The sequence below is a fragment of the Sebastes umbrosus genome, chromosome 3, assembly GCF_015220745.1.
Source record: "Sebastes umbrosus isolate fSebUmb1 chromosome 3, fSebUmb1.pri, whole genome shotgun sequence".
Classification (NCBI taxonomy): Eukaryota; Metazoa; Chordata; class Actinopteri; order Perciformes; family Sebastidae; genus Sebastes; species Sebastes umbrosus.
Genome location: NC_051271.1, coordinates 26,198,886 through 26,222,963, shown reverse-complemented (window position 1 = coordinate 26,222,963; position 24,078 = coordinate 26,198,886). Strand labels below are relative to the sequence as shown.

Below are 24,078 nucleotides of genomic sequence, written 5' to 3'. Positions count from 1 at the left end.
TGCAGCATGAGGTCACCATTTTAACACAGTTGCTGTTTACATTCAGTATATCTCACCACAACACATTGTGTGTATCATCAAGGTCTAACGCTGCCTTCACACATGCAGATACAAAGTAGTCTGCAGTCTCCTGACTCTCATAAATCTGTAGCTCTGTTGGTGTGTTGCATTGGGGATGTAATTTACATGCTCCGCTCAACTCTTTAGGCACCTTTGCCTTCATTCTTATCTTATCAAATGGAAGGATTGGCTGCTCTTCTCTGTTTTATATCATTTTATTACACGGCTTTGTTGAATACTTGATTCTGATTGGTCAATCACAACGTTCTATGGTCTGTTATTTCTTTATAGCAAACCGTTGTAATGTATAACAGACTGTTGCTATAGTCGAGTTCTGATGTCGGACTCTGGTGGATAATTTTTGTGTCAAATGATTGATTTCTTAAGTAAGTAGCGATGTAATAAGCGGGATAATGTACACTGTGCGGGTCATTGTTGTGAAATATACCCCTTCAGGACAATGCAAGACTCCGCTTCACGTCGGGGTGCCGCATCGCCCTGTCAGGGTTTATTTCACAACAATGACCCGCTCGTTGTACATTATCCCTTTTTATTGTCTTTGTGTTTTGGACTGTTGGTTCGACAAATTAAGTAATTTTAAGATAATCTTCTCGGGCTCTGGGAATTTTGAATCAGACAATTTTCATTTATATTTATAGCCTAAACGATAACTTAAATAACTCTTTTTAAGTTGCATTATTTAGTTCTGTGTCAATGGGACAATTTTTTCCTTTAAAAAAAGGATTCTAAATAAAAAATAAATCTATGAATCGTGTAGGGCTGTCCCCTCTGTCGTTTTGGTCTTAGTCGACTAAGATTTCTTTAGTTGATTAATTGTTTTTTATGATTTTTTCATGCTGAATGACTTATTTCCAAGAAACTTATGCGCACATCTCTGGTAAACACAAAACTGAAAGTGGTGCTTTTGAGAAACTAAGTTTTACGGATCTGTCGATTAAATCAAGTAATCGATTAGTATTAGAGTGTTGGTCCACTAAGAATTTCTTTGGTCAAGGACAGCCTGAAATTGTGTTACCAGAATAACATCCTCACCCAAAACTCAATTAATAGTTTTAGCTTTACTCATACAAGGACTTTGCCTTTGTGTTTTGTTGCATAATAATAAACATAAGAGAAAGTGAAAGATAAAAGCATGTACTGTAAACAATCTTTGATAGATGTGTTGACGTAGTAGGAAATCATTACTGGCAGCCTTCATTTCCTAGTTAACATGCAGCTCCAATGATTTAACCTCATAGATGTGCCTGCAGGTTATCCTACTATGTTGACGCTGTTCTCTTCCTCTGCTGCTCACCAGCTTTTAAGTGGAACTGTTGTCTCACTGACAGAGTAGTCTGACTTCATCCCATTTCTGTTGCTGTCATCCTTCCTCATCACGCTGTTGTTCTGAAGCTGTGTGAGTCATTAGATGTGTGAGAATAGTGAGTCGAGTTTCGTCAGAGTTTGATTTGTTGGATCGATGCTGAGGCAGTTGATCACTTATACAGACAACGCCTTGTTCTTCGTTAGCTCTGGTGCTAATATGACTCTGTAAGATGTCAACATCTCGCCACGACATGTATTCCAACATTTGTTGTAATTATGTCACAACTTGATGAGTTAGAAACAGCAGGGAGGCAACACTGAATAAGAACAAGCACCGTGTTCGTACAGTGTTTGTCATCAAAAGATCTCCTCTTCAGCTGGAAGTGGTTACAGATGTTTAAATTTGTTAGCTGGGAAACAAAAAGGATGGTGATAAATAAAGCATAAAACAATATATATAGTGTAACATGCGTTATGTTCTGCACTTCTAAATGTATTTTATTTCACAATATGCAGCAGAAAACCAAAAGTAGTCAGTTCAAAGTGATGAGTCGTCCTCTACAGCAGATGTGATTGTGTTTGGCTCAGTTTGAACAGTGAGCTTTACTTTCCTGACATGGCTTTTAAACCCTATTAAACTATCACTGTTAGTTTCATGTAATGTATGTTGTATCTGACTCTGTGCACTTAAAAATTAGCTCTTAAATATTTTAAAAGTCATTGTGGATGTCAAGTTTTATACACGTCTAGGTTACATTTAAATATTTTTTCAACAGCATTTCCCTGACTATGTTTTAATATGAATAAGATATATACAAATATAGTGATTTTACTTTTCATTAATTTATAATATACAGTATAGCCCAATATCACAAATTGACTCAAGAGGCTTTACAATCTGTACAGCATACAACACCCTCTGTCCTTAAGACCCTCGATTCAGATAATGAAAATCTCCTTAAAAAAACAGACAGGAAATAGATGTCATGTGTACAGAATAGACAAACAGTAAAATGACAGGAGATAGTCAGGATGAGAAAATTGTAGATTCAATAGATTGTAAACACGAACCTAGATGTCTAAAAAAACAAATGTAGACATCAATCTGCAAATCACCAAAATTATGCTTACTGGTTATATAACTATAATATGATTACATAAAATAAAACAGCAGAGGGAGAAATTTAAGTCACTAAAGGATTGATTTTGAAACTTGGCAAAAATCTGCCAAAATCATCCACCTGCAATGCATCATCTCACCCAAGTGGTACTGTGTTTACAGTGTTTTTAGCAGTGTTGTTTTTTGTATGGATTAAAATGCCTTATTAATGGTGGAAAAAATAGCCAATTCATAATAGAAGAGAGGAAGACAGAAAATCTGATATGTTGAAAAAATATTGTCTCAAATATCTTTTTTATTGATCAGTTATATTTCGCATACATTTCACTTGTGCATTCAAGAATCATTTTCATAGTTCTCACAATTGCGCATGTAGCGTTGGAGTCATGAGGACATTAAATAAAGTAATAGGCACATAGGTGATATAAATAAAATAATGAACAGGCAGAATAAGAAATGGCTATGAAAAACATTAAAGAGAAATAATAAGTAATAATCCTAATCATTTTCTTTTAAACAAATGTCTGTTAAGTCTATCTACCGCCCAATGAGGTTACACAATGGTGATTGAGTTTATGGCCCACTGATGAAAGCCCTTGCATTTGCAGTATTATGAACTGGGTGTCTGTGGCAACATTCCCGGGAAAAATCACAAGCGATGCTCTCTGGGAAGTGAAATCCCAAAACACACCTGCAATTACTGCTTAGCGCCATAGGTGCCGCTTTGAGACTGTAACTTTAACACCCCCTAAAGTCTTGTCTTTGCTGACCAGCAGTGGTTTAACTTCTCACCTGGCGGCGGTGATGTACAGGTGTACACCAGGACCCCACGACATCACTATGGGGTGTGGTTACAGGTGGAACAGAGCACATTTCTGAACACACCCAACCACAGCCATCAGTGATGCTGGGTGTGGTTAGAGGTGAACTTTCCACCAGAGAGGGCAGCAAGAAAACACTGCTTTTGGTACCTGCTGTTAAGTTACACTTTAAGTTTACTGCTAACTGCTACCACAGCTTCTGTGGACTGAAGATGACGTCTATTGGACAGACACGTCAGTCACTGCTTATTCGTTAGGGCACAACACCCGACTACCACATAGAAAACAGCTAACATGATGTTAGACTGAATAATGTAGTGAAACAATGTCATTTGAGTCTCATTATCAGCTAATAACAACATTACAGAGACACGTTCCTCCACATTCATTGTGAGTGATTCTGATGTCCAGACTCTGCTGCTTCCAGCTGTAAACACATGTGAGTGCAGCAGGATGTAACCTGTTGGTGTCACCTTTTTTTGTCCTCCTTGCAGGTGAGTACATCAAGAACTGGCGACCGCGCTACTTTCTGCTGAAGACAGACGGCTCTTTCATCGGCTACAAGGACAAACCGCAGGACTCTGACCTGGCCTACCCGCTCAACAACTTCTCTGTAGCAAGTAAGACACACAGACAGTCAGAGGCCTTCGTCACATATTTCATACACTGAAAAAAACAAATATCTACGTAACAGCGTACATCCATTTCTCTGTGTGACTTCCAGAATGTCAGCTGATGAAGACGGAGCGGCCCAAGCCAAACACCTTCATCATCCGCTGTCTGCAGTGGACCACGGTCATCGAGAGGACTTTTCACGTCGACACTCCTGATGAGAGGTGAGCCTTCAGCCTCCTCCTCTTCCTCAGCCGTTATTCTCACATATGAGTCTGTAGACCTAAGGCCTTTACACACCAGGGGCATGATGAATAAACAACACGGAGGTGCGAAATACTCCCCTGCGTATATTATATATTATAGTTGTTTGTATTTATTTGACAGAACGGGCTTAATTTTAAAGGTACTGTTTGTGACTTCTTACACATATAAATCAGGTCGGTGTCCCATACGCGCTCACGTGTACCTAAGCTGTTCCAACACAAACTACACGGAAGCACCAAAACCGCAAAGTTATATCTAGTGAAGCCTGTCTTGCCCGTCAACTCTTCCTGCTCCAGCCCCCCGACCGCAGCCAGAAGACACAGGGGAGAACGTAGCTTTGGTCTCCAGGGCCGGAGTCGATGCTGCTCTGCTCCTCTGCCTGCCTACTTTCACTCACACAACACGCTCGTTCTCACTCGCTCCACCTCTCACTTGCATGCGCGCACACTACACACTACAGAAGACGGGAGTCTGAAGCAGGACAACACTAGGATCAGCATTGATTCATGGAGAGACTTTCGTCTGGTCAGCTAACATTACTGCCAAGCAGGTGAAATATAGAGTGATATTGTGGTTTTAGCTGCGCTCTTCTTTCGTTTGTCTTTAAGATGAGGAGCAGCTACCTGAATCATGTCCAGATTCTCTTTACAGATATTAATGAAAAAAATATTTAAAATAGTATAGAAACCATCAAGGGAAACTTGCATGTTAGATTTTCTTAATGCAGCTGTAAAACACATTTTAACTACTTCTTGTATAAAAATGTAATAAAAAAGATATGAGAGATGACTCACTATCAACAGATATGAAAGGTCTGGTATTAGGGACAAAAAAAAATCTTTAGTTCTCAGTCCTGAACCAGTTCTTTGTGTCAAATTGTCCTCATAACCCAACAGGAGTCTGTCAACACAGTGAGAAGAAAGACAGGAAACAGGGGTGTGGGGCTGAGGCTGGACGCCAAGTTTTGAAGGGTCCTTGTTCCAAAACACAATATAATTATTACATTATGACTTGTTACCTGATGCTCAGTTAGTTTGTTATGAACACAACTCCGTTAACAACATCCTGCAACGTGTCACATGCACATGACCGGCAGCAGTCACTAGTCAGAGTAGGTCTGTAGGGTTTTTTAGGAGGGTGGATGCCGTTCATTGACTCTCACATCTCACTGATCACCAGTTCATTTTATTCAAAGAATTTAAGAAACCGACAAATTTGATGTAATTCTGAACATTCTTTGTCAGTGTTATAAAAGCTGTGTTTCTATCTTGCTTTTATTTGCGGTGGACTTTACAACAGAGGACGAAGCATTCAGTTTCAGAAAGGCTAGATAACAAAAATACCAGAATTTGTTTTTATGTGTTTTTGGGATTGACAGCCTACCTAAAACTACCACTTTAAAGGTGCTAAATTCCAAATTCAGAGCATTAATATAGCAGCAAATAACTACACATTTTGATTAAATAATAGCTAATACATAAGCTAAACATTAAGTAAAATAATTACAATAATTGATCTGTGCTTCTCAGGTGGTCCAGAGGCAGCATCTGATGTTTCTGCATCGCCTTGGCCGCCAGGTTGATGGTGTTCATCGCTTTCAAAGAACTTAAATATTTTAACGGCTTTGTTTTTTTGTCAGACATGGTTTAGCTCTTGGAAGTATGTCTTGCTGCAACTAGGCATGCTACAACTGAAGCGAATAATGCACAGTCTTTGAAAGATAAATAATCGTAACCTTTTTTTCCCCCTTTTTTACGCAAAAATAACACCACCATCATTAAGGGACATTATTTCAACCTTAAATGTCAAGTTTATTTCTTAATTTCTGTATTTATTATAAAAAACAAATGAATGAAATCAATAATTCCACGTTGGCCAGGCGGGGCGGGCCACCACAGTTGAAAGCGTCTGTGGCTCAGACGGTAGAGCGGGTCGTCCTTTAATCACAAGGTTGGCGGTTCAATCCCCAGCTACTCCTGTCCACATGTCAAAGCGTCCTTGAGCGAGATACTGCAGCCCACTGCTCCTACCTTCTTAGGAGGGTTTAAATGCAGAGGTCAAATTTCATGTATGTACTTGTATGTATGTATGTATGTATGTATGTATGTATGTATGTATGTATGTATGTATGTGAGGATAAGAATAAAGCTCTCTGCTGGTAGTTTAACCTGTTATTGTTGTGTCCTGCAGGGACGAGTGGGCCGAGGCCATCCAGACGGTAGCCGAGTCTCTGGCCAAACAGGAGGAGGAGGGCATCCTGAGCAGCCCCACCTCCCAGATCGAGAACGTCAATGAGGAGGAGATGGACACCTCCATCAGCCACTACAAACGAAAGGTGATGGTTGGTCTGAGCGGAGACAAAATATTGCTGTCTTATTTTGAAAAGATGATGTAAGAAACAGTTTCTTCACACCATCCCTCTGTTTCTTTGTCTAGACAATGAATGACTTTGACTATCTGAAGCTTCTGGGCAAAGGCACTTTTGGGAAAGTCATTCTGGTGAGGGAGAAGGCAAGTGGCACCTACTACGCCATGAAGATCCTCAAGAAGGAAGTCATCATAGCCAAGGTCCCTTTCATTTTTATCAGATTTTACTTGTTGTTTTTCAGTTGTCTGTAAAGCATGTTTTGGGGCACTGGTATGAAATGTCATATATTAGACTTTTAGAAAGATCTACCATGACTATATATGTGAAAATAGCAAAACAAATCTAAATGCACCACGTTTAGTGTCACATATTTAGCCTACAACTAGTCTATAGTGTCCATATTTAGACATGTTAGTTACAGATTTATACTGGCCTTAGCCTGACGTTCACACACCTCCCTGCCAATTACATCCTCAACCTTTTGACTAAAACAAGAAATTGTCTCTTTTTGTCTCCTGACTAATCACCGTGCCTCTTCTTTGTCCTTCTTTTCATTACAGGATGAAGTTGCTCACACACTCACAGAAAGTAGGGTATTAAAAAACACCCGGCATCCATTCCTAACTGTGAGTATAAGCGTGTAGATTGCATGAAAACATTACATGAAGACACACCTGTGCTGCTGTGAATCATGTGTTAGAATAAATAAATATAAATCAAGAGAAGCAGAGGCCCGCCAGCTTCAATTCAAAGACTCTTTTGATTAATGTCGTGCAAAGAGGGAAGGATGGATGCACTGACCACAAAGCTTTTGCTCTTAAAAAAATAAATGTGTTTGAAACAAATGGCTGCTGAGTTTAAAAGATATGTACATATTGTGTTGCAGTCTCTGAAGTACTCGTTCCAGACGAAGGACCGGCTGTGCTTTGTAATGGAGTACGTCAACGGAGGAGAGGTGAGACATCAATGAATCTCTTTTTTATAAAATGTTTTTGATGCTGGCTGATGTTCTGTCTTATTTCAACATGGAAGTTATTTCAAGAATATTTGAAGAATGATGACGGTGGGATTCAAAGAGCTTCAACAGAAAGCAGTCACTCTTTTCAGTGTGGTCTTATTTGGAGAGTTGTAGGACTGGAGTGTCTGCGCTGTCGTGGGTTTTTTTTGGTGATGGTATCAATTTTCAAAATATCTTCAGAACTTCAGTCAGAGACACTTTTATTTATTACAGTTAGTTTTAAAATCTGTGTTGCAACAAGGATTTTTGTTGGGAGAATTAGCACAACACATACATGAACACTAAATTAAATCACATAAGGTGGAGGTTGTAGAGGTGGAGGGAGTTGCAGCAGCATTGGTATGGAGCGTAGTAATAGTGAGAAGAGACAGATGCCTGAATATGATTGGACATTACTAGTCAGCTGTGAATGAGCCGGTGATTATGAAGCATGAATAAATAGGGGTGTAAGAAAATATCCATATACTTCAGTATGGCAATATTATGTTTTGTGATACTGTAAAATAAAAAAAAAATAAAAAGTGTTTTTGAGGATTAAATTCCTCAAAAACACTTTTGATTTTTTGTCTCTCTCTCTTTCTCACACATTTTTTAGCTGTTCAAAATGTACCTTAAAGGGAGATTTGTCAAGGATTTAATAATCAACATGGAAGTGGGCAAATATGCTGCTTTTACCATATGTATATATTTATTATTGTAAATCAATTAACAAGACAAAACAATGACAAATATTGTCCAGAAACCCTCACAGGCACTGCATTGAGCATAAAAAAGGGACCCCTTCTATAATGGCCATGCAGTTTTTCCTCTCTAAAATTTTACGTAATATTATAGCATTATTCAACCTCCTTTGCGACAAGGTAGTATGACATGGTTGGTACCGATGGATTCCTGAGGTTTTTGTAATTTCATATGATACCAGTATATCCACTCTAGCTTTAAAACTGAGCCCGCTACAACCTCTAATCGCAAGGATCGGTTGCATTAATGCGTTAAAGAAATTAGTGGTGTTAAAACGATTTTGCGTTAACGCGTCATTATCGTGTTATGCAAAGGCTTCCAGAGTCTGGAAATGTTTGGTTTAGGTACCTTGAAAGTGCTTGAAATATACTCCTAAAAAGCTGTACAAACCCTGAGATATGTCATTTAGAGAAAAGATACTGTATGTTGTATATTTAAAATATTTCCACACACCTACACATACAGACACCAGCTTTCCTTTATCCACAGCATCATGATATGCTTTAGTCTTGTTTAATGATCTGAAAGTCCAAAACTGTCATTCTGCTTTTGTTTTGAACTGTAATTTGATGTCATCTACTTCATCTCAGCCCCTCCTGGGTTCCACTGCAGAAAATATCCAGCAGTGGTTTTGATCTTGATTACTGGTCTTTTACTGGATGACTCAACTTCATACAAAAGAGATGTCTGAGGTGTTTGAACTTGTGTTTTTATTTGTCTTGGCAGCTGTTTTTCCATTTGTCAAGAGAAAGAGTATTTTCGGAGGACCGCACCCGTTTCTACGGCGCTGAGATCGTTTCTGCTCTAGACTACCTACATTCTGCCAAGATCGTCTATCGGGATCTGAAGGTAAATTAACTCCTGCTCTGGGTGAAGTCTGAGAAAAATGAAATATTCAACACCTGCCTTTGAGTTTACAGATCTTAATTTAACATCTAGGGACATACAGAAACACGTCCAGATTATGCATTTTAAATTCTCTTGTCGTCCTCCTCAGCTGGAGAACCTCATGTTGGACAAAGATGGCCACATCAAGATCACAGACTTTGGCCTCTGCAAAGAAGGCATCACCGACACTGCCACCATGAAGACCTTCTGTGGAACACCAGAGTACCTGGCTCCTGAGGTCAGAGGTCACACTAAACAGAGAGTTGGAACATAAATTAAAGGGCGGCTCGATTATTTTAGTTTTTCATTTAGGGTTTTATATCATTCTGTAGCTTCCAAGTGGTGTTTCTTATGTATTCAAATCCAAACATTCAAATTTTGGTTAAAGTACGTATGTTTCGACGTCAAAATGCTATTTTCCCAAGCCCTTTTAAAAAACGTTTTCCCACATGACCTGTGTGGATGTTTATAGTCAGTGTATTAACGTTACATTCAGTAACTTAAATGGTAGTCGGCATGCTCCCAGTTTGGAGAAGCAGGAAGCTAAGCAATGTACTGCTGTGGACGCCACCTTAGTTCAAATGAAAAAGTCACACAATAACACAAACAAAATAACCGATTGGGGCAGCAGTAGACCAGCAACTCCCGTGCTCCTCAAGGTAAAATTACTGTTTTTGTGAATGAAGTCTGGTGGCTTTGAAGACAGCAATATAACAGCTTCAGTTTTCCATCAGAAAGGGCTGTCTGAGGACAAGGTAAAGTGGTGAAAATATTCTAAATAGTGTACACTTAAACTGATATTGATTTTTTTAGGTGGCTAAAATATATTTTTCGGCTGTTCCCGTCCACAGCCACTCTACCTTTCCATCAGACAGCCCTTTCCCACGGTGAACTGAATCTCCAAAGCCACCAGACTACATTCACAAAAGCAGTCATTTCAGATACTTATAGAGTAATATATAGTGCTTATAGATAATAATAAATCAGAAAAATAAGGAAGTTGTGCTCGGTTCAAGCTTGACGATTGTAAACTATCCTAAAAGAGCCTTCAGGGTCATCTTTTTTTTTGTCCTGTCTGATGAAATAATCTTGTTTTCGTCAATAGACGCGGCTCCACTTGTGGAAGTACCCTAAGATATAGTTCCTCTAATGGCAGCTAAATGTTTTTCTTTACAACAACATAGAATGTCAGTAAATGATTTCACTTCTTCTAATGTGGTTCTTGGTGGAGATTTTGAAAGTTATTTTCCAATTAAGAGGATATGAAAGCGGATATCAAATATGTCAGAGTCAGAAATAGATGCGTCAGAAAGAAACAATGGTTAAAATCAGTAAGATGTCTGAGAGGACTTCTCTATATGTTTGAATGGCCTTTCATGCTTTTAGTGTAGAAAGTCCTCTTTACAAATATGTTATTTTGTTTTGTAAATGGAGAACAAAACACTGTACAATGGTTCAACCAGACTGACAACTGAAAGGGCAGAAAGAGACAAAGATCCCTCTGAGCAACAGTTGAATAAGAATAGAAGAAATCACCAGTCATTGGTAAAAGAAACTGGAAGCTGAGCATCGAAATGTGTGCAAATTTAAACGGGAACAGGAACACAATTTTGCATACGTTTGGAGCGTTTTTTAGCCTCCTACGCAATGAGGTAGTATGACATGGTTGGTACCAATGATTTCCTCAGGTTTTGTAGTTTCATATGATACCAGGATTTTAATCAATCCAGCTTGAGCCCGCTACGACGTAAAGAAATGAGTGGCTTTAAAACAAATTTGCGCTAACGCGTTATTATCCTGTTAACTTTGACAGCCCTAAATTAAAGTGTGTGTTATTTCCTGTTTTGTAAGCTTTGAAGAGTAAATTTAATAGAAATACTGACAACATTATGGTTAAATGGTATTGTGTGTTATCAGGTGCTGGAGGACAATGACTACGGGCGGGCGGTGGACTGGTGGGGTTTGGGCGTGGTGACGTACGAGATGATGTGCGGCCGCCTGCCGTTCTACAACCAGGACCACGAGAAGCTGTTTGAGCTCATCCTCATGGAGGAGATCAAGTTCCCGCGAACCCTGTCGGCCGACGCCAAGTCGCTGCTGTCAGGGCTGCTCATCAAGGACCCCAACAAACGGTACACACACATACACACAGTAGTGGTACACACACCATCGCCAAACTTTCACAATAAAGGAGCAAGCAAGGCCGCTGAATAGCTGCATGATGACTTGAATGTGAAGTTTTTAACTGCTTTTTGTATTTGGGGGAGGGTGGGGGAGGGTTTGCTCATCTCTCATTAGTTACAATACAACAGGGAGCTGACAGGAAATGAGGAGAGAGAGTGGATGATATGATAATACATGTCTGACATTGTCACTGCGGACTCTGCTGTCCTGTGGAGACAGACAGACAGACTGTCTGCAGACAGACATGTTTGACCTCCGTGACACGTGGTGCAGCCAGGCACTTCTTCTCACCTGCCGTAGATGAGGTCCACTGGGAGGATATTGCATAACAATAAAAGTAATTTGAGTTAAGACATTATTATCGTGTTAACTTTGACAGCTCTAATATATATATGTATATATATATATATATACAATAAATTAAATACATATATATATATATATAAATATTTTTTTTATTGTCAATTATCTAGTAAAGGCAACAAACAAAGTTAGAATTTGTGAGAGAGAAACAAATTTGACAGAAATATGAAAGAGGATATTCAGGTTAGAAAATGTATTTGTACATTCTAGTTTCTGTCTACTTTACCCAAACTATCAAAGATTTAATGTCTATGAAAGACCAGTTACATCCATTATCTTTCCACCGTTCACTGGGCTCTGGGTGGCAGCATGCAAAGTAATCTGTTCCTGTCAGCTACCTAGTCTAGCTCCTAGGGGATCCCGAGATGTTCCCACGCCTGTTGGGATATTTAATCCATCTCAAATTAAATAGTCTTTTAGTTAGCCGTACATTTAGACACATGTACTCATACACAGATATGAACAGATATGGTCATCAATTAAAAGTTTAGCTGTAAAAGGAATTTTAGGGAATCCACTACCCATCATGGCCTATCGACCTCTCAGGATCCTGTTTCTTATTCACAGGACAGGAGATAAAACAATTTTTACCTGTTCATTTCACTATTTAATCCGCCATCTCAACGTTAAGAAGAGAACAAAACCTCCTTGTGATTTTTTGAATTGTTATTCAGCAAAAGTGCTGTTGGACAAACCTGGCTGGTGGCTGCTGTTAATTTCCCACTCTGATTGTCCCGGAGGCGTTTTCTGTCTCTAATGAAGAAGCTGGTGAAAAGAGGCTGCTGCAGCTTCACAGAGCGAACTCGTTCACCCCGGAGAGTTATTTTGGGATCTGTAGCAGGTGGATATTCTGGGTCCATTGATGGAGACTTTGTAAGAGCAGCGTTTTGATGTCTGACTTCGACGTCTTCTTCTTCTTCTTCTCTTCTCTGACAGGCTGGGCGGCGGACCGGATGACGCTAAGGAGATCATGCGACACAGTTTCTTTAACACAGTCGACTGGCAGGACGTCTATGACAAGAAGGTGAGAGCAGGATTTAGCTGCTGAGACGTCATCCGATCTTCAGTGGTAATTTATTCAAACAGCGTACCTGAGATATTCTGGTATCAGGGTTACCTAATTTTTTAAAAGAAGCCTGGCTGGGTTGTATAAAGTCCAAAATAGAACAGAAAAGAAAAGATTACCTCATCTCTTTCTCATTTCAACAACATAAAGCAATCCAAACAACATCAGGTCCTTGTAACACACACCTTCTCTTCTTTTTAACTTGACTGTTAAAGACCTTAGACCTTCTCAGCAATGTGTCATCATTCACTGCTTTAACCAGTGACTGAGTACCCTTACTTCTTATCGCATATTGCCACGTCCTGGTGAGTCTATGTGCGCACCCCTAAACATCCACGTTACTGTGATGCTGTGTAAACACATAGCTAGCTTTAATGCTGAGAAAACAGCACTGGAAATGCCTGTAAAAGTCCTGCATTCAGAATTTTACTCAAGTAAAATCACAAAAATATTAGCATCAAAATATACTTAAAGTAACCAAAAGTGAAAGTACTCATTATGCAGAATGGCTCATTTCAGAATAATATATATTATATTACTGGATCATAATTATTGATGCATTAATGTGTTCATCACTTTGAAGTTGCAGCTGGTAAATTTGGAGCTCATTTTAACAAATGTATATTCTGCTGGGTAGTTTAATCTATAATTTATTTGTTGATTATATTTTGTATTATTCATCTGAATCTGTAAAGTAATTAAAGTTATCGAATAAATGTAGCGGAGTTAAAAGTACAATATTTCCCTCTGAGATATAGTGGAGTAGTATAAAGTGGCATAAAATAGAAATACTGAAGTAAAGTACAAGTACCTTAAAATCTTAGTTAAAGACACAATGAGTAGGATTTTCCTAAAAAACAATGTAGACTTATTTTGAACATGAAAACAAAACAAGAATAACCGGTAAAATTAACATATACAGCAAATTATAAATAAATTAATATTGTATGTTTGAAAAGGAGTAGTAAAAGTAAGCATTTATAAGGTCCTACTCCGTTCTATAACTCAAATAATGAATTTAATGTTTATCACATGTACACATAAATCATTTTCTTAATATATTATAAAAGCGCCACAATCCCGAGAAAGACGAGGCTCGTACAAAAACAATCCCTCTCGATCATCACTAATGACGCAATAGAAGTGTGAGGTGAACCCTGCAGTCCTCTGCCTCGATGTTCCTATTTTGCTGTGTTCGTGACGTTTCTGGGCGTCAACCTCTAATAAAACATAGTGACCAGGTGCTAGATTGTAAGCATGCAACCAATTGGAAGCTACAAAAATCGCGGACACAGCGCTGGGAAAAAAAAACGCAAATATAGCGAGGTGAAACGCCATGCGGACAAAGCTCGTTCCAAAACGAGAGTGAATCTGTGAGTGAATATATCGACCACACTCAGTATTTTTTAACCCTCACGCAACAGCAATCACACATCACGTCACTGATGCTGACACATTCTACTTTTTGTCTTGTTCCAGCTGGTCCCACCTTTCCAGCCCCAGGTCAGCTCAGAGACGGACACACGCTACTTCGACGAGGAGTTCACAGCACAGACCATCACCATCACTCCGCCGGAAAAATGTAAGCACGTATTTCACCAACACCAGGCTGACTGATCAGATACATCAGGCCGCTGCTGCTGGTTTCCCGTTACACACCAGATCTGTGTTTGTTTACTGCTAATGTGAAGGAGGCTGAGTATTTAACTTCTTGAGTGAATCAGCCTCCTTTTGGCTTAAAGGGGAATGGATTACACTCAATTTATTTTTATTTTTATTTATTCGTCATGGTTAGCAGCACCACTCAGGCTGTGGAAACACCTGTATGATGTCCTTTGTGGCTCTGAGATCAAGTCTGAAAAAATAACCATAACAATTTGCTCAACTTGAGTCATATTTAAAAAGTCAATATATGTAATTCCCTCAACTTCATGGAAGTGCAGTACTAGAGTTCCGTTTTAACGAGTGGTTGACCCTTTAAAGTCCCAGTGAAATGAGTCTTTAGCTTCTGTACTGTGAGTTTTCCCCAGTGACACGGAATATTTGAGCGGTGTACAGTTACAAGAGAGATTTAAATCAAATCCTTTGCATTTGATTGGATTGCTAAAAAGTGGGCGGGCTTAAAATGTAGTGCGATACGGAGCCTCCACACACGCCTCCCTTGTTGCTAAAGGTTGCAGATTGATGGATGTCATGATATTATTGGTTGGTACTAGCTTATGTAAGCGCACGTCATGTTTTGTTTTACAGGAAGAAAAGATGATGGGATTTTGATATAAAAATACAAAGAAATATATTTTTTGTAATTTTATTTTGCATATATTGTTAAATAAGTGCACAGTATGACCGGGGAGGGGATCTAAAAGGGTTAAAAGGCATTTTTCATTTCATCTTGACTTTAAAACATTTCATTAGTTGGGGCTTGATGGGGTTGATGTTTTATATCAAAATATTTTAAGGTTTTCAGAAACCAAAGCAGATTTTAAGTGTTTTACCAAATACAATGTTTCAGTTTACATTTTTTGTGCCATGAAAAAAAGCTTAATCTTTTAATTATGTGTAAAATGTTTTCTAATAATATCAGAGAGAATTTTTTAAGAATTTCAGAGTGCTCTGACTTTTTTGTGCGTTCGCTCCGAGCGCTTCTAGTTGAAACATTTTCAGAAAGGCACCGATGTCGTCATTGTGGATGAAGCGCTCTGCCAGCTCTTTTCTTCCAGAAAAAAACGCTATACGGACACTCTGCCTTACTTAAAGCATGCTTTATAAAAACACGAGTGCAGTGCCAGTTTGGAGCGATTGCGATGAAGTGCTGCTTCATCGCTCATTGACTCCAGGGAAGTGAAAAAGAGTTTGGTTGTAACGTTAGTATATCCAGCATCCAGCAGCAAAAGTGAACTGCAATCAATGAGCTGTGGGCTGTCCGCTGTGGACGATGTGCTCTGCACGATGTGCTCTGCACGATGTGCTCTGCACGATGTGCTCTGCACGTCTTTGGGTTCCCAGCAATACACCCGCCAAGTGTGATGTAGATTGTATTAGTGGTTCTCAAGATATGCGAAGTACATACCCACATATGTTTGCCTCTAATGCGTCTCTGTCTCTCTGCAGATGACGAGGACGGGATGGACGCGGCGGACAACGAGCGAAGGCCTCATTTCCCACAGTTCTCCTACTCAGCCAGCGGGCGGGAGTGAGCGCTCCGGCCCAGCCAGCCAGTATCGTCCCCATTCGTGGCCATTTTGAGGAAAACACGTAGCCATTTTAGGAAAAAAAAAAAATACCAGTCTCCCCTCTTTTTCTCCTTCTCTGCCTCCTCACAGACGGGGAGAAGTCTTTTTAGGGACTTTAAAAGAGGTTTTTGCACAGTGGGATAGACTCCAGCCGGTCTCCCCACACTAAAAAATAAGTCTCCTACATTTTCAGCGCTATTTACTGCAGAAGGCAATGTTTTTGTTATTTATTTTTTCTCTCCGTCAGTATTAAGTTGTCGACCCGGGTTGCGTTCATCTTTTTTTTTTTTTGTTTGTTTGTTGTTTCTGCCCTTTTTTTTTTTTTTCTTCTTTTGACTTTTTGCACTTGGTTTGGAAGAGCCGTTTTAGGGAACAAAAAACCAAAAATGTTGCCTTACGTGTGCAGATGTTTCGTATCATACCGACAGGGTGTTTTGTTTTTTTGGGGAAGAGGGCGGGCGGGTTTCGGGGTTGTGAGGGGTCATTCTTAGTTGAGAATAAGTGCATGGCTCGTGGTTCACACAAAAAAAACTACAAAAAAAATATTTTCTTTCTCATACATTTGCCATGGCAGCGCACATCCCCCCCAGTCCCATGGCAATGAAAGTCACTGTCTACAAGTAAACAACAAAACACACAAAAAAAACAAGAGAAGGACGAGAATGGACGAGTCTGTATCATTCCTTTCATCGTTGCAGTGTTACTACTTTGCTCTTTTCAACCCATGTGTTTTTTTTCTTGCGCTTTACTTTCAACTTTTATTTTGTAAACAGGAAACACTAAACTGCCAGAAACTGCACAGTTCACTCAGGCGCCACAGAGCACAACCGCGTTCAAACTCAGCTAACCGCTCCAGCTTTCCACAGCCGGCAGGGGAACGAGGCCTTTCTCTGCTTTCTCACCGCTTCTCCTCCTCTTCCTCCTCTTCTTCACCTCCGCTTTTTGTTTCCTCATCGTAGCTGTAGGACTAGTGGAATGGGTGTTTACACAGGGAAATGTGGCTTAATGTATGTATGTAATGTATGTATGTACTGTATGTATGTGGGACATGGGGGTCAACTTTATGCTGTCATAGCAACACACACACACACATATATATATATCTCTCTCTATATATATAGAGAGAGATATATATATATAGAGATATATATATTTACACTCAGAAACAGGAAACAGCTGTGAGATCAGACTGAAGTTGGCAGTTTTCTCCAGACACAATCGAATTTGGTGTTTTCTGAAATAACCACAATATCAGAATACTCACTGCAATCACAGCCTTGTGTTTAACAGCTCATGTCAGGTCAAGCTAGAGTCTGCGACGGGCATTTACTGTAAGTTTCAGTGTAGGGAAAAACTAAACAAAAAGTATTAACCTTCCGTTTTCCTGTTGCATATTTGCAGCTGTCGTTCCTCCTTCTGAAAACTCTTTTTGTGCGTTGGACAGACCGATAGTTTACGTGATATTTCTGGACACTTAGAGAGTTTGTTAGGGGTGGTTTCCTTAAAACTCTCAGCTGCTACTGAGTGAGACAGTCTACATGTTATCATACTAACTTAGTCAGCCGTCGCCATGTCGAGAGCCGTGCGGAGGCAATAGAAATGCTTGCATGTAGCACCTTTAGGGGCCATACACATGCCGCGTCTTTTGCACGCTAAAACCCATCCATCCATTGTGGCAGGTGCGCTCAAACGTGGGAGCGTCGCTCGGAGGGCGACGGCATCGCGGTGGGCAGGCGTTCCCAAGCGCCTATTTTTCGGGCCGCGACGGCTGCGCCCCAAGATAAAAATAGTTCAACTTTTGTAACGCCGCACCGCATGTCATGTGATGAGGAACAACCAATCACAGCCAGCAGATTTCTTTTCTTTCTTCTGTAAATATCAGTCTACGGTAAATACTGTATATGAAGGAGAAGTTAATAATTTTAGTGCAGAGCTTTACAACTGTTCCCACGGACTATTTTACTTGCTTAACCCTTTCTGTCTGAGGACGTCACAGCATCCGGTTGAAAGGCCAGCCTAATAACTGACAGAGAAATTGAGCAGTAAAGCTTCTGTGAGGGATTTATGGTGCTGGAAATCCATTTATCTTTGTTTTGACTGAGTTAAGTTTAGTCAGTGAGGCTTTTCCTGCTAAATTACCACAACTCATCATCGTCATCGCAACGCGCAGGTTTTGGTAGCTTAGTAACTGCAGGCGCAACAGTAGCGCAACCTCCGAAGCACCTCTTCCACAAATTGTTAGACACGATATTTTGGGAAATAGGTTTATTTGCTTTCTTGTCAAGAGTGAGATGACAAGTTTGATACCTCTCTCATGTCTGAACGGTGCTAAAGTCTGGAGGTGATTATCTTAGCTTAGCATAGGAGAAAAACTGACAGCGGGGGTGAAAACCGCTCGCCTGGCTCTGTCCAAAGTTTAAAAAAAAATACATTTACCAACTCCTCTAAAGCTGATTACTGATTATTGAAACAGACATACAGCAGACCTATGTTTGAGTATTGAGTAACTTTACAGAACACTTATTTAGTCCGACACCCAGGCCTGGCGCCAGGATGAAGTGACTGAGGGGGCTGTTACAGGTTCTCTATGTGATATCCAGAGAATTCATATAGCAGCAAACAACTATTTGCTATGTAAAGATATAGAGGAGCAATGTCTACCTGAGTAGAGAATGAAGTCTCTGGAGAGGAAACACGCACAGAAGTGTGTTGTAATCGGAGCTTCTCCTCACTTTGATGACATCGCCGGGCCGGCCGCACCTGCCTGCTTTGTTGCCTCACTGGCTAGCTCACAGCCGCCGCTCTGCACTGCCCTCATACAGCGGTTACCATTGATAACGCCGCCCGATCGACAGCACCGTTGCAGAAGCGTAGCATCCCCCCAGGCTAACACTGTTAGCTCTGTCGGCACTGTTGCCGTCTCAAAATTAAAGAATACATTTATTAATCAGAGCACTCGCATAAGAAAGAATATTTTTTTAGCTTATGAACGATTCTCTGTAAAAATCAGCAGGTGGAGGCGCGTAGAAACTCTCTCTCTCTCTCTCTCTCTCTCTCTCTCTCTCTCTCTCTCTCTCCCCCTCTCTCTCTCTCTCTCTCTCTCTCCCTCACTCTCTCTCTCACCCCTCTCTCTCTCTCCATCTGTGTCTTTACAACCATGAACAGCCAGCAGACTAAAAAACTGAACCGAACTTAGTGACGTGTTGTCCGTCTGGTCGTGACGTCGTTGATAAACAATGCACGAGATAATTAAATGTCATATTGCATGCAGCACTCAGTGGGTGATGGTGACCAATATCAATTGGCTCATTTAAAGTTCAAATCTTGAGAAAAAACATGGATACAATTCAGGCATTTATTCATAAAAATATCATATCTGACTCCAAAAGTTACCCGGGCCGCAGCCACCTTGCCCCCCCCCTGCTCCCGCGGTGTATGCGTGTATTCGAATACTAAAGTAAACCAAAATGAAACCGTCAATACAATATCAATCAATCGATTAATCAAACTTTATTTGTATAGCACCTTTCATACAGTTTAGTGCAGTTCTTCACAGAAGACTGACAAGCCGAGAATAAGACTGAACAAATGTGGACCGTGAAAAAAACAGAACAGACAAAACAAGTCAGCAAATTAACAATTTGATACTTTGAGACAATGCACGCGAGACAATAAATGATAAAAATGAAATGAAATGAAATACGACAAATACGACAAGGATAGACCCGTGTAGAGGTCTTTACGGCTTCACTTCGGTTCCTGGTATCGTAGGCCCGACCCAGGACCCCAATGTGGCTGGGTTTAGTCTATTCAGGTTAGCGAGGGTCCTGTTACACAGTATTCCTGCATTTTGGATGAAAATAACTTTATTCCCGTTGGATTCGGTTCCCACAGATCTGTTTTGGTTCAGGTCCATTATAGTCTAGACCAGACTACAATCCCTGGCTGCAGTACATCCAGCCTGGATATACCAGATACATGTACAACTACATCCATCCATCCATCCATCCATTTATCTGTAAACGCTTATCCTATTCAGGGTCGTGGGGGGGTGGAGCTGATCCCAGCTGACATTGGGCGAAGGCGGTGTACGCCCTGGACAGGTCGCCAGACTATCACAGGGCTGACACATAGAGACAGACAACCATTCACGCTCACATTCACAACATTAACCTTCATGTCTTTGGACTTTGGGAGAAACTGGAGAACCCGGAGAAAACCCACGCTAATACGGGGAGCATGTACAACTACAACTATCTCGAAATACCGTATGTCCACGCAGTATTAATTTAGTGAGTCCTGCCCTCTAGTGGTCTGAGAAAGAAGCTGAAAAATCCTTTGATTCATTCAGAGAACTGACTCATCAGGTACTGAATCAACAAAAGATTCAAACATCCCAACACTATAAACTCACCGCGTAGATCAAAACTAAATGTGACGTCTCTTTTTAGTTGTGTATCGACCATTTCACCTGTTTAAAAAAGCACGTCAAATTGGATTTGTTTTTGGAGAATACTGCCCACTTTTCTCGATTCACACTCTTCAGGGTTCCTGCACACATCCGGAAAGGGTCAGAGGAAGAATGTGGGTTTTCCCAGCTCTTAAAAGCTGTTTGCAATTGCTGAAGATTTTTGGAAAATCGTTGTTTTCTTAAAGTTCATGCGTACAAGTGATGAGAGAAAATAGGACTGTGAAACATATCGAACAGCGAACGTGAAGTCTGTTGTAGGAACTGTGTGGGGACCCTGACAGCACACACGGTTTCCATTCATATTCACACACAAATACACAAAGACTGTTTTTAGATGATAGATCAGAGTGAAGAAAATTTAATTTATCACACAAACACTAACAGAAATGAGGCTTCCAGCTCCAGACGCAGGTTTTCTGTCCTGTCAGTATTATGAAATACATTTATTTACACACACACACGTTTTAAACCTGAACTGAGGGTATCAATAAATCACTAATCATGTCACAGATCACGAGAAAACTGAGCCGTGAGACACTCATGTATGAAGACTGTGAGGACTGCCAGAAAAAAGTCGAGTCGCCCCAAACTTCTTGATGTAAATATGCAATGCCTTTTTTTTTTTCTGGGTCTTTCGTGGCATCTTGACAGACGAGACATAAACATTTTTTTCTGTGTGACTGTACTTCAAGCTTGCTGACCGAAAAAAAATACAACAAACGACTCAAAAACTGCATTTAAGAAGAAAATTTTAAAAAGAATGAAAAAAATAGACAGTGTCAAAGACTGGACTCTTCCATTGATTTTTTTTTTTCGGGTTGATGCACCGACTCGACTTGTTATCGTCCACGGAGGATGTTTCCATGGAGACAAACCCCATCCCTCCCCCGCCTTCCTTGAGGTCGCCGTGGTCCCCGAAAATGATCGACTCCTGACTTTCTGTGAGGACATGACTGTAACTGTGGAGTCTGCACTGTCGTTTCCGTTTCCCTTCAGCCTCTTTAAAAAGAAAAAAAAAATACAAAAAGTGGGACCATGGATGACTGTTTTTTTTTTTTTTTTTGCAGTGCTGGTTTCATCAGGTTGTTCCAATCCCATCATCCCTTGCTCCTCCTCCCCTTCCCCTTTTGTACCATAGTATTTGTTTTATTTATGTTTGTCATTCTAGGCAGTGTTACCTTGTATGTCGTTAAAAAAGGCACCTCTTGAAAGTCGCTGAAGGATGATGATGATGATGATGATGATGATGATGATGATGATGGATGCATTAACTGAAGTCTCTTTTTGTTCTTTTTTTTTTTTTTTTGGATCGTTTGCTTGTTTGTTTTCTTACCAAAACATTAGGGCAAGAACCCAGTAGTGGACTTGCGTTGCCGTGGTAGTATTTATTTTGAATTAAATTAAAAGAAATACATTTCAGGGTTTCTGCTGTCGAGACTCTTTTATTTCAGCTGTATAAAAACATGTCTGCACTTCAGAAAGAAAATTAACCTCATGGTTATTTAAAGAGGACCTATAATGTTCATTTTCAGGCGCATACTTGTATTTTGGGTTTCTACTAGAAAATGTTTACATGCTTTAATGTTGAAAAAAAACGCTTTATTTTCTCATACCGGCTGTACTGCAGCACCTCTTTTCACCCTCCGTCTGAAACGCTCTGTTTGAGTTCCAGTCTGCTCTGATTGGTCAGCTGGCGCACTCTGTCGTGATTGGTCAACCGAACCAAACTCCAGCTCCGCTTTAACTAGCTTTGTTTGCCAAACTAGCCGCTAGGCAGGCATTATGCAAATGTATTACTTGGTGACATCACCACGTTACAGAAGAAAAGGCGGGACTTCAATCAAGGCGTTTCAGGCAGTTCAGGAGCAGTGTTTCTGTCCTTTGGCCTGGACTTTGTAACTATGCAGACCTTTTACACGCACAAAAAACTATACAACACACAAAAGGAAAGAGAAAATGCACAAAAACATAATAGGTCCTCTTTAAAGAAACTAATGTCACAGCAGATTCAAGAAAAACAAAAAAGACTGAGTTCATGACTCCTCAACTTTGTGTCCAACAGAACAAAAATGAGTTTTTACCATTAAACAACCTGCATGATCTGAACATTTTCCAAAGCATACCACTGGGACTAGCATCAATATGATACCTGAGTTTAAAAAGATACTTTTTTAATACCTTACTTTGAGGAAGCTAACCATGTTTTTTATTGAACTAAAGAATTTCTCAATCAACCTTATAGGAACTTTGCCTACAGAAAATAGTCTGTATCTGGCAACATTTTAATTTAAATCAGGAAATCTTTGACCAAAGAATATCAAAAAGATTAATAATCTGTCCAGATTTAATGTCAACGTCCCCCAGTATTTGACAGTTTCCAGTACACTTTGAAACAGACAGATTTTGGCTTGTATGTATTAGGGCTGCAACTAACGATTATTTTCATTATCGATTAATTTGTCTCAAATTTTCTCGATTAATCAATTAGTTGTTTGGTCTATAAAATATCAGAAAATGGTGAAAAATGTCGATCAGTTTTTCCCAAAGCCCGAGACGACGTCCTCAAATGTCTTGTTCTGTCGACAACTCAAAGATATTCAGTTTACTGTCATAGAGGAGTAAAGAAACCAGAAAATATTCACATTTAAGAAGTTGGGATCTGAGACATTTTTTTTCTTAAAAAATACTCAAAATGATTAATTATCAAAATAGTTAGCAATTAATTTGTTAGTTGACCACTAATCGTTTGCAGCTCTAGTATGAAAAATGTATTGTGGTTCAATACCACAGAGAATCAGATTTTCTAATGTAATGTTAATATTTTCCAGGTTCTTTTTTTTTCATAAAATTATTTGCAGACACTTGAAACTTAATGGTTGAGTTGCCGTGGATAAAAGTGAACATCAAGTCTGCTTTATCAGTTGCTTTATTGTTGCATGTGAATACAGAAAACAGCACAGATTGATCTGAATGGTTTTCCACCATGCAACAATAACGTAACTTTGACAACACTAATGTTAACATGCTAGTTGTTATCTTGTTGACTGACACCAACTGTGACCTCAGCACTCATTCCTATGCAAATTGAAGGTGAAAAATCAAAACGTTATTTTTTAACTTGAAGTAAGTTGTAGAAATATCAGATTTAATTGAAACGTATGCTTCAACCTGGGCAAATATTTTACAATATCGGGCAGACACCTGTGAGATCAGGAAATGATCACTGTACAGATATTTTGATTTATGTAACGAGATCAGATAACTAGCCACCATGCTAGTTGTTCTCTTGTTGATAAATTCAGTTGTTCCCAAACGTTTTCATGTCAAGGACCCCTAAACTGACATAAATTATACAACAGACCCCCATTTGATAAGATTTTGTTCCAGGCTTTTTGCTTTTAGATGTTTTATAACAGAACGTGTAAGAACCAAAATACTCATGATTGAAGTCAAGTGAAAATAAATAATTCCCCTTTTATCTGGGGACCCCCTCAAGAACCCCTGGGGGGTCCCCGGACCCCACTTTTATATTTTAGTCGA

The 24,078-nt window shown here is 39.8% G+C and overlaps 1 protein-coding gene and 2 long non-coding RNA genes across 3 annotated transcripts in view; 1 reads left to right on the top strand and 2 right to left on the bottom strand.

Moving 5' to 3' along the window:
- The window catches only part of akt3b (v-akt murine thymoma viral oncogene homolog 3b), a 33,895-nt gene extending 14,738 nt beyond the window's left edge, over positions 1-19,157 (top strand). The window contains exons 3-14 of the mRNA XM_037765865.1: positions 3,822-3,947; positions 4,052-4,163; positions 6,397-6,541; positions 6,643-6,774; positions 7,135-7,200; positions 7,461-7,529; positions 9,060-9,182; positions 9,331-9,459; positions 11,139-11,353; positions 12,705-12,792; positions 14,314-14,416; positions 15,946-19,157. Coding sequence (XP_037621793.1) covers positions 3,822-3,947; positions 4,052-4,163; positions 6,397-6,541; positions 6,643-6,774; positions 7,135-7,200; positions 7,461-7,529; positions 9,060-9,182; positions 9,331-9,459; positions 11,139-11,353; positions 12,705-12,792; positions 14,314-14,416; positions 15,946-16,031 — 1,394 coding nt within the window. The 3' untranslated portion in view covers positions 16,032-19,157. The remainder of the gene's footprint in view (positions 1-3,821; positions 3,948-4,051; positions 4,164-6,396; positions 6,542-6,642; positions 6,775-7,134; positions 7,201-7,460; positions 7,530-9,059; positions 9,183-9,330; positions 9,460-11,138; positions 11,354-12,704; positions 12,793-14,313; positions 14,417-15,945) is intronic.
- On the bottom strand, positions 19,050-19,259 carry LOC119485993. Its single transcript, XR_005206415.1, has 2 exons — positions 19,191-19,259; positions 19,050-19,135 (listed from the first exon to the last, which is right to left on the bottom strand). It is a non-coding gene; the product is annotated as an uncharacterized LOC119485993 (long non-coding RNA).
- Positions 19,260-21,259: 2,000 nt separating this feature from the next.
- LOC119485991 lies at positions 21,260-22,159 on the bottom strand. Its single transcript, XR_005206414.1, has 2 exons — positions 21,717-22,159; positions 21,260-21,537 (listed from the first exon to the last, which is right to left on the bottom strand). It is a non-coding gene; the product is annotated as an uncharacterized LOC119485991 (long non-coding RNA).
- Between the last annotated feature and the right edge of the window lie 1,919 nt (positions 22,160-24,078).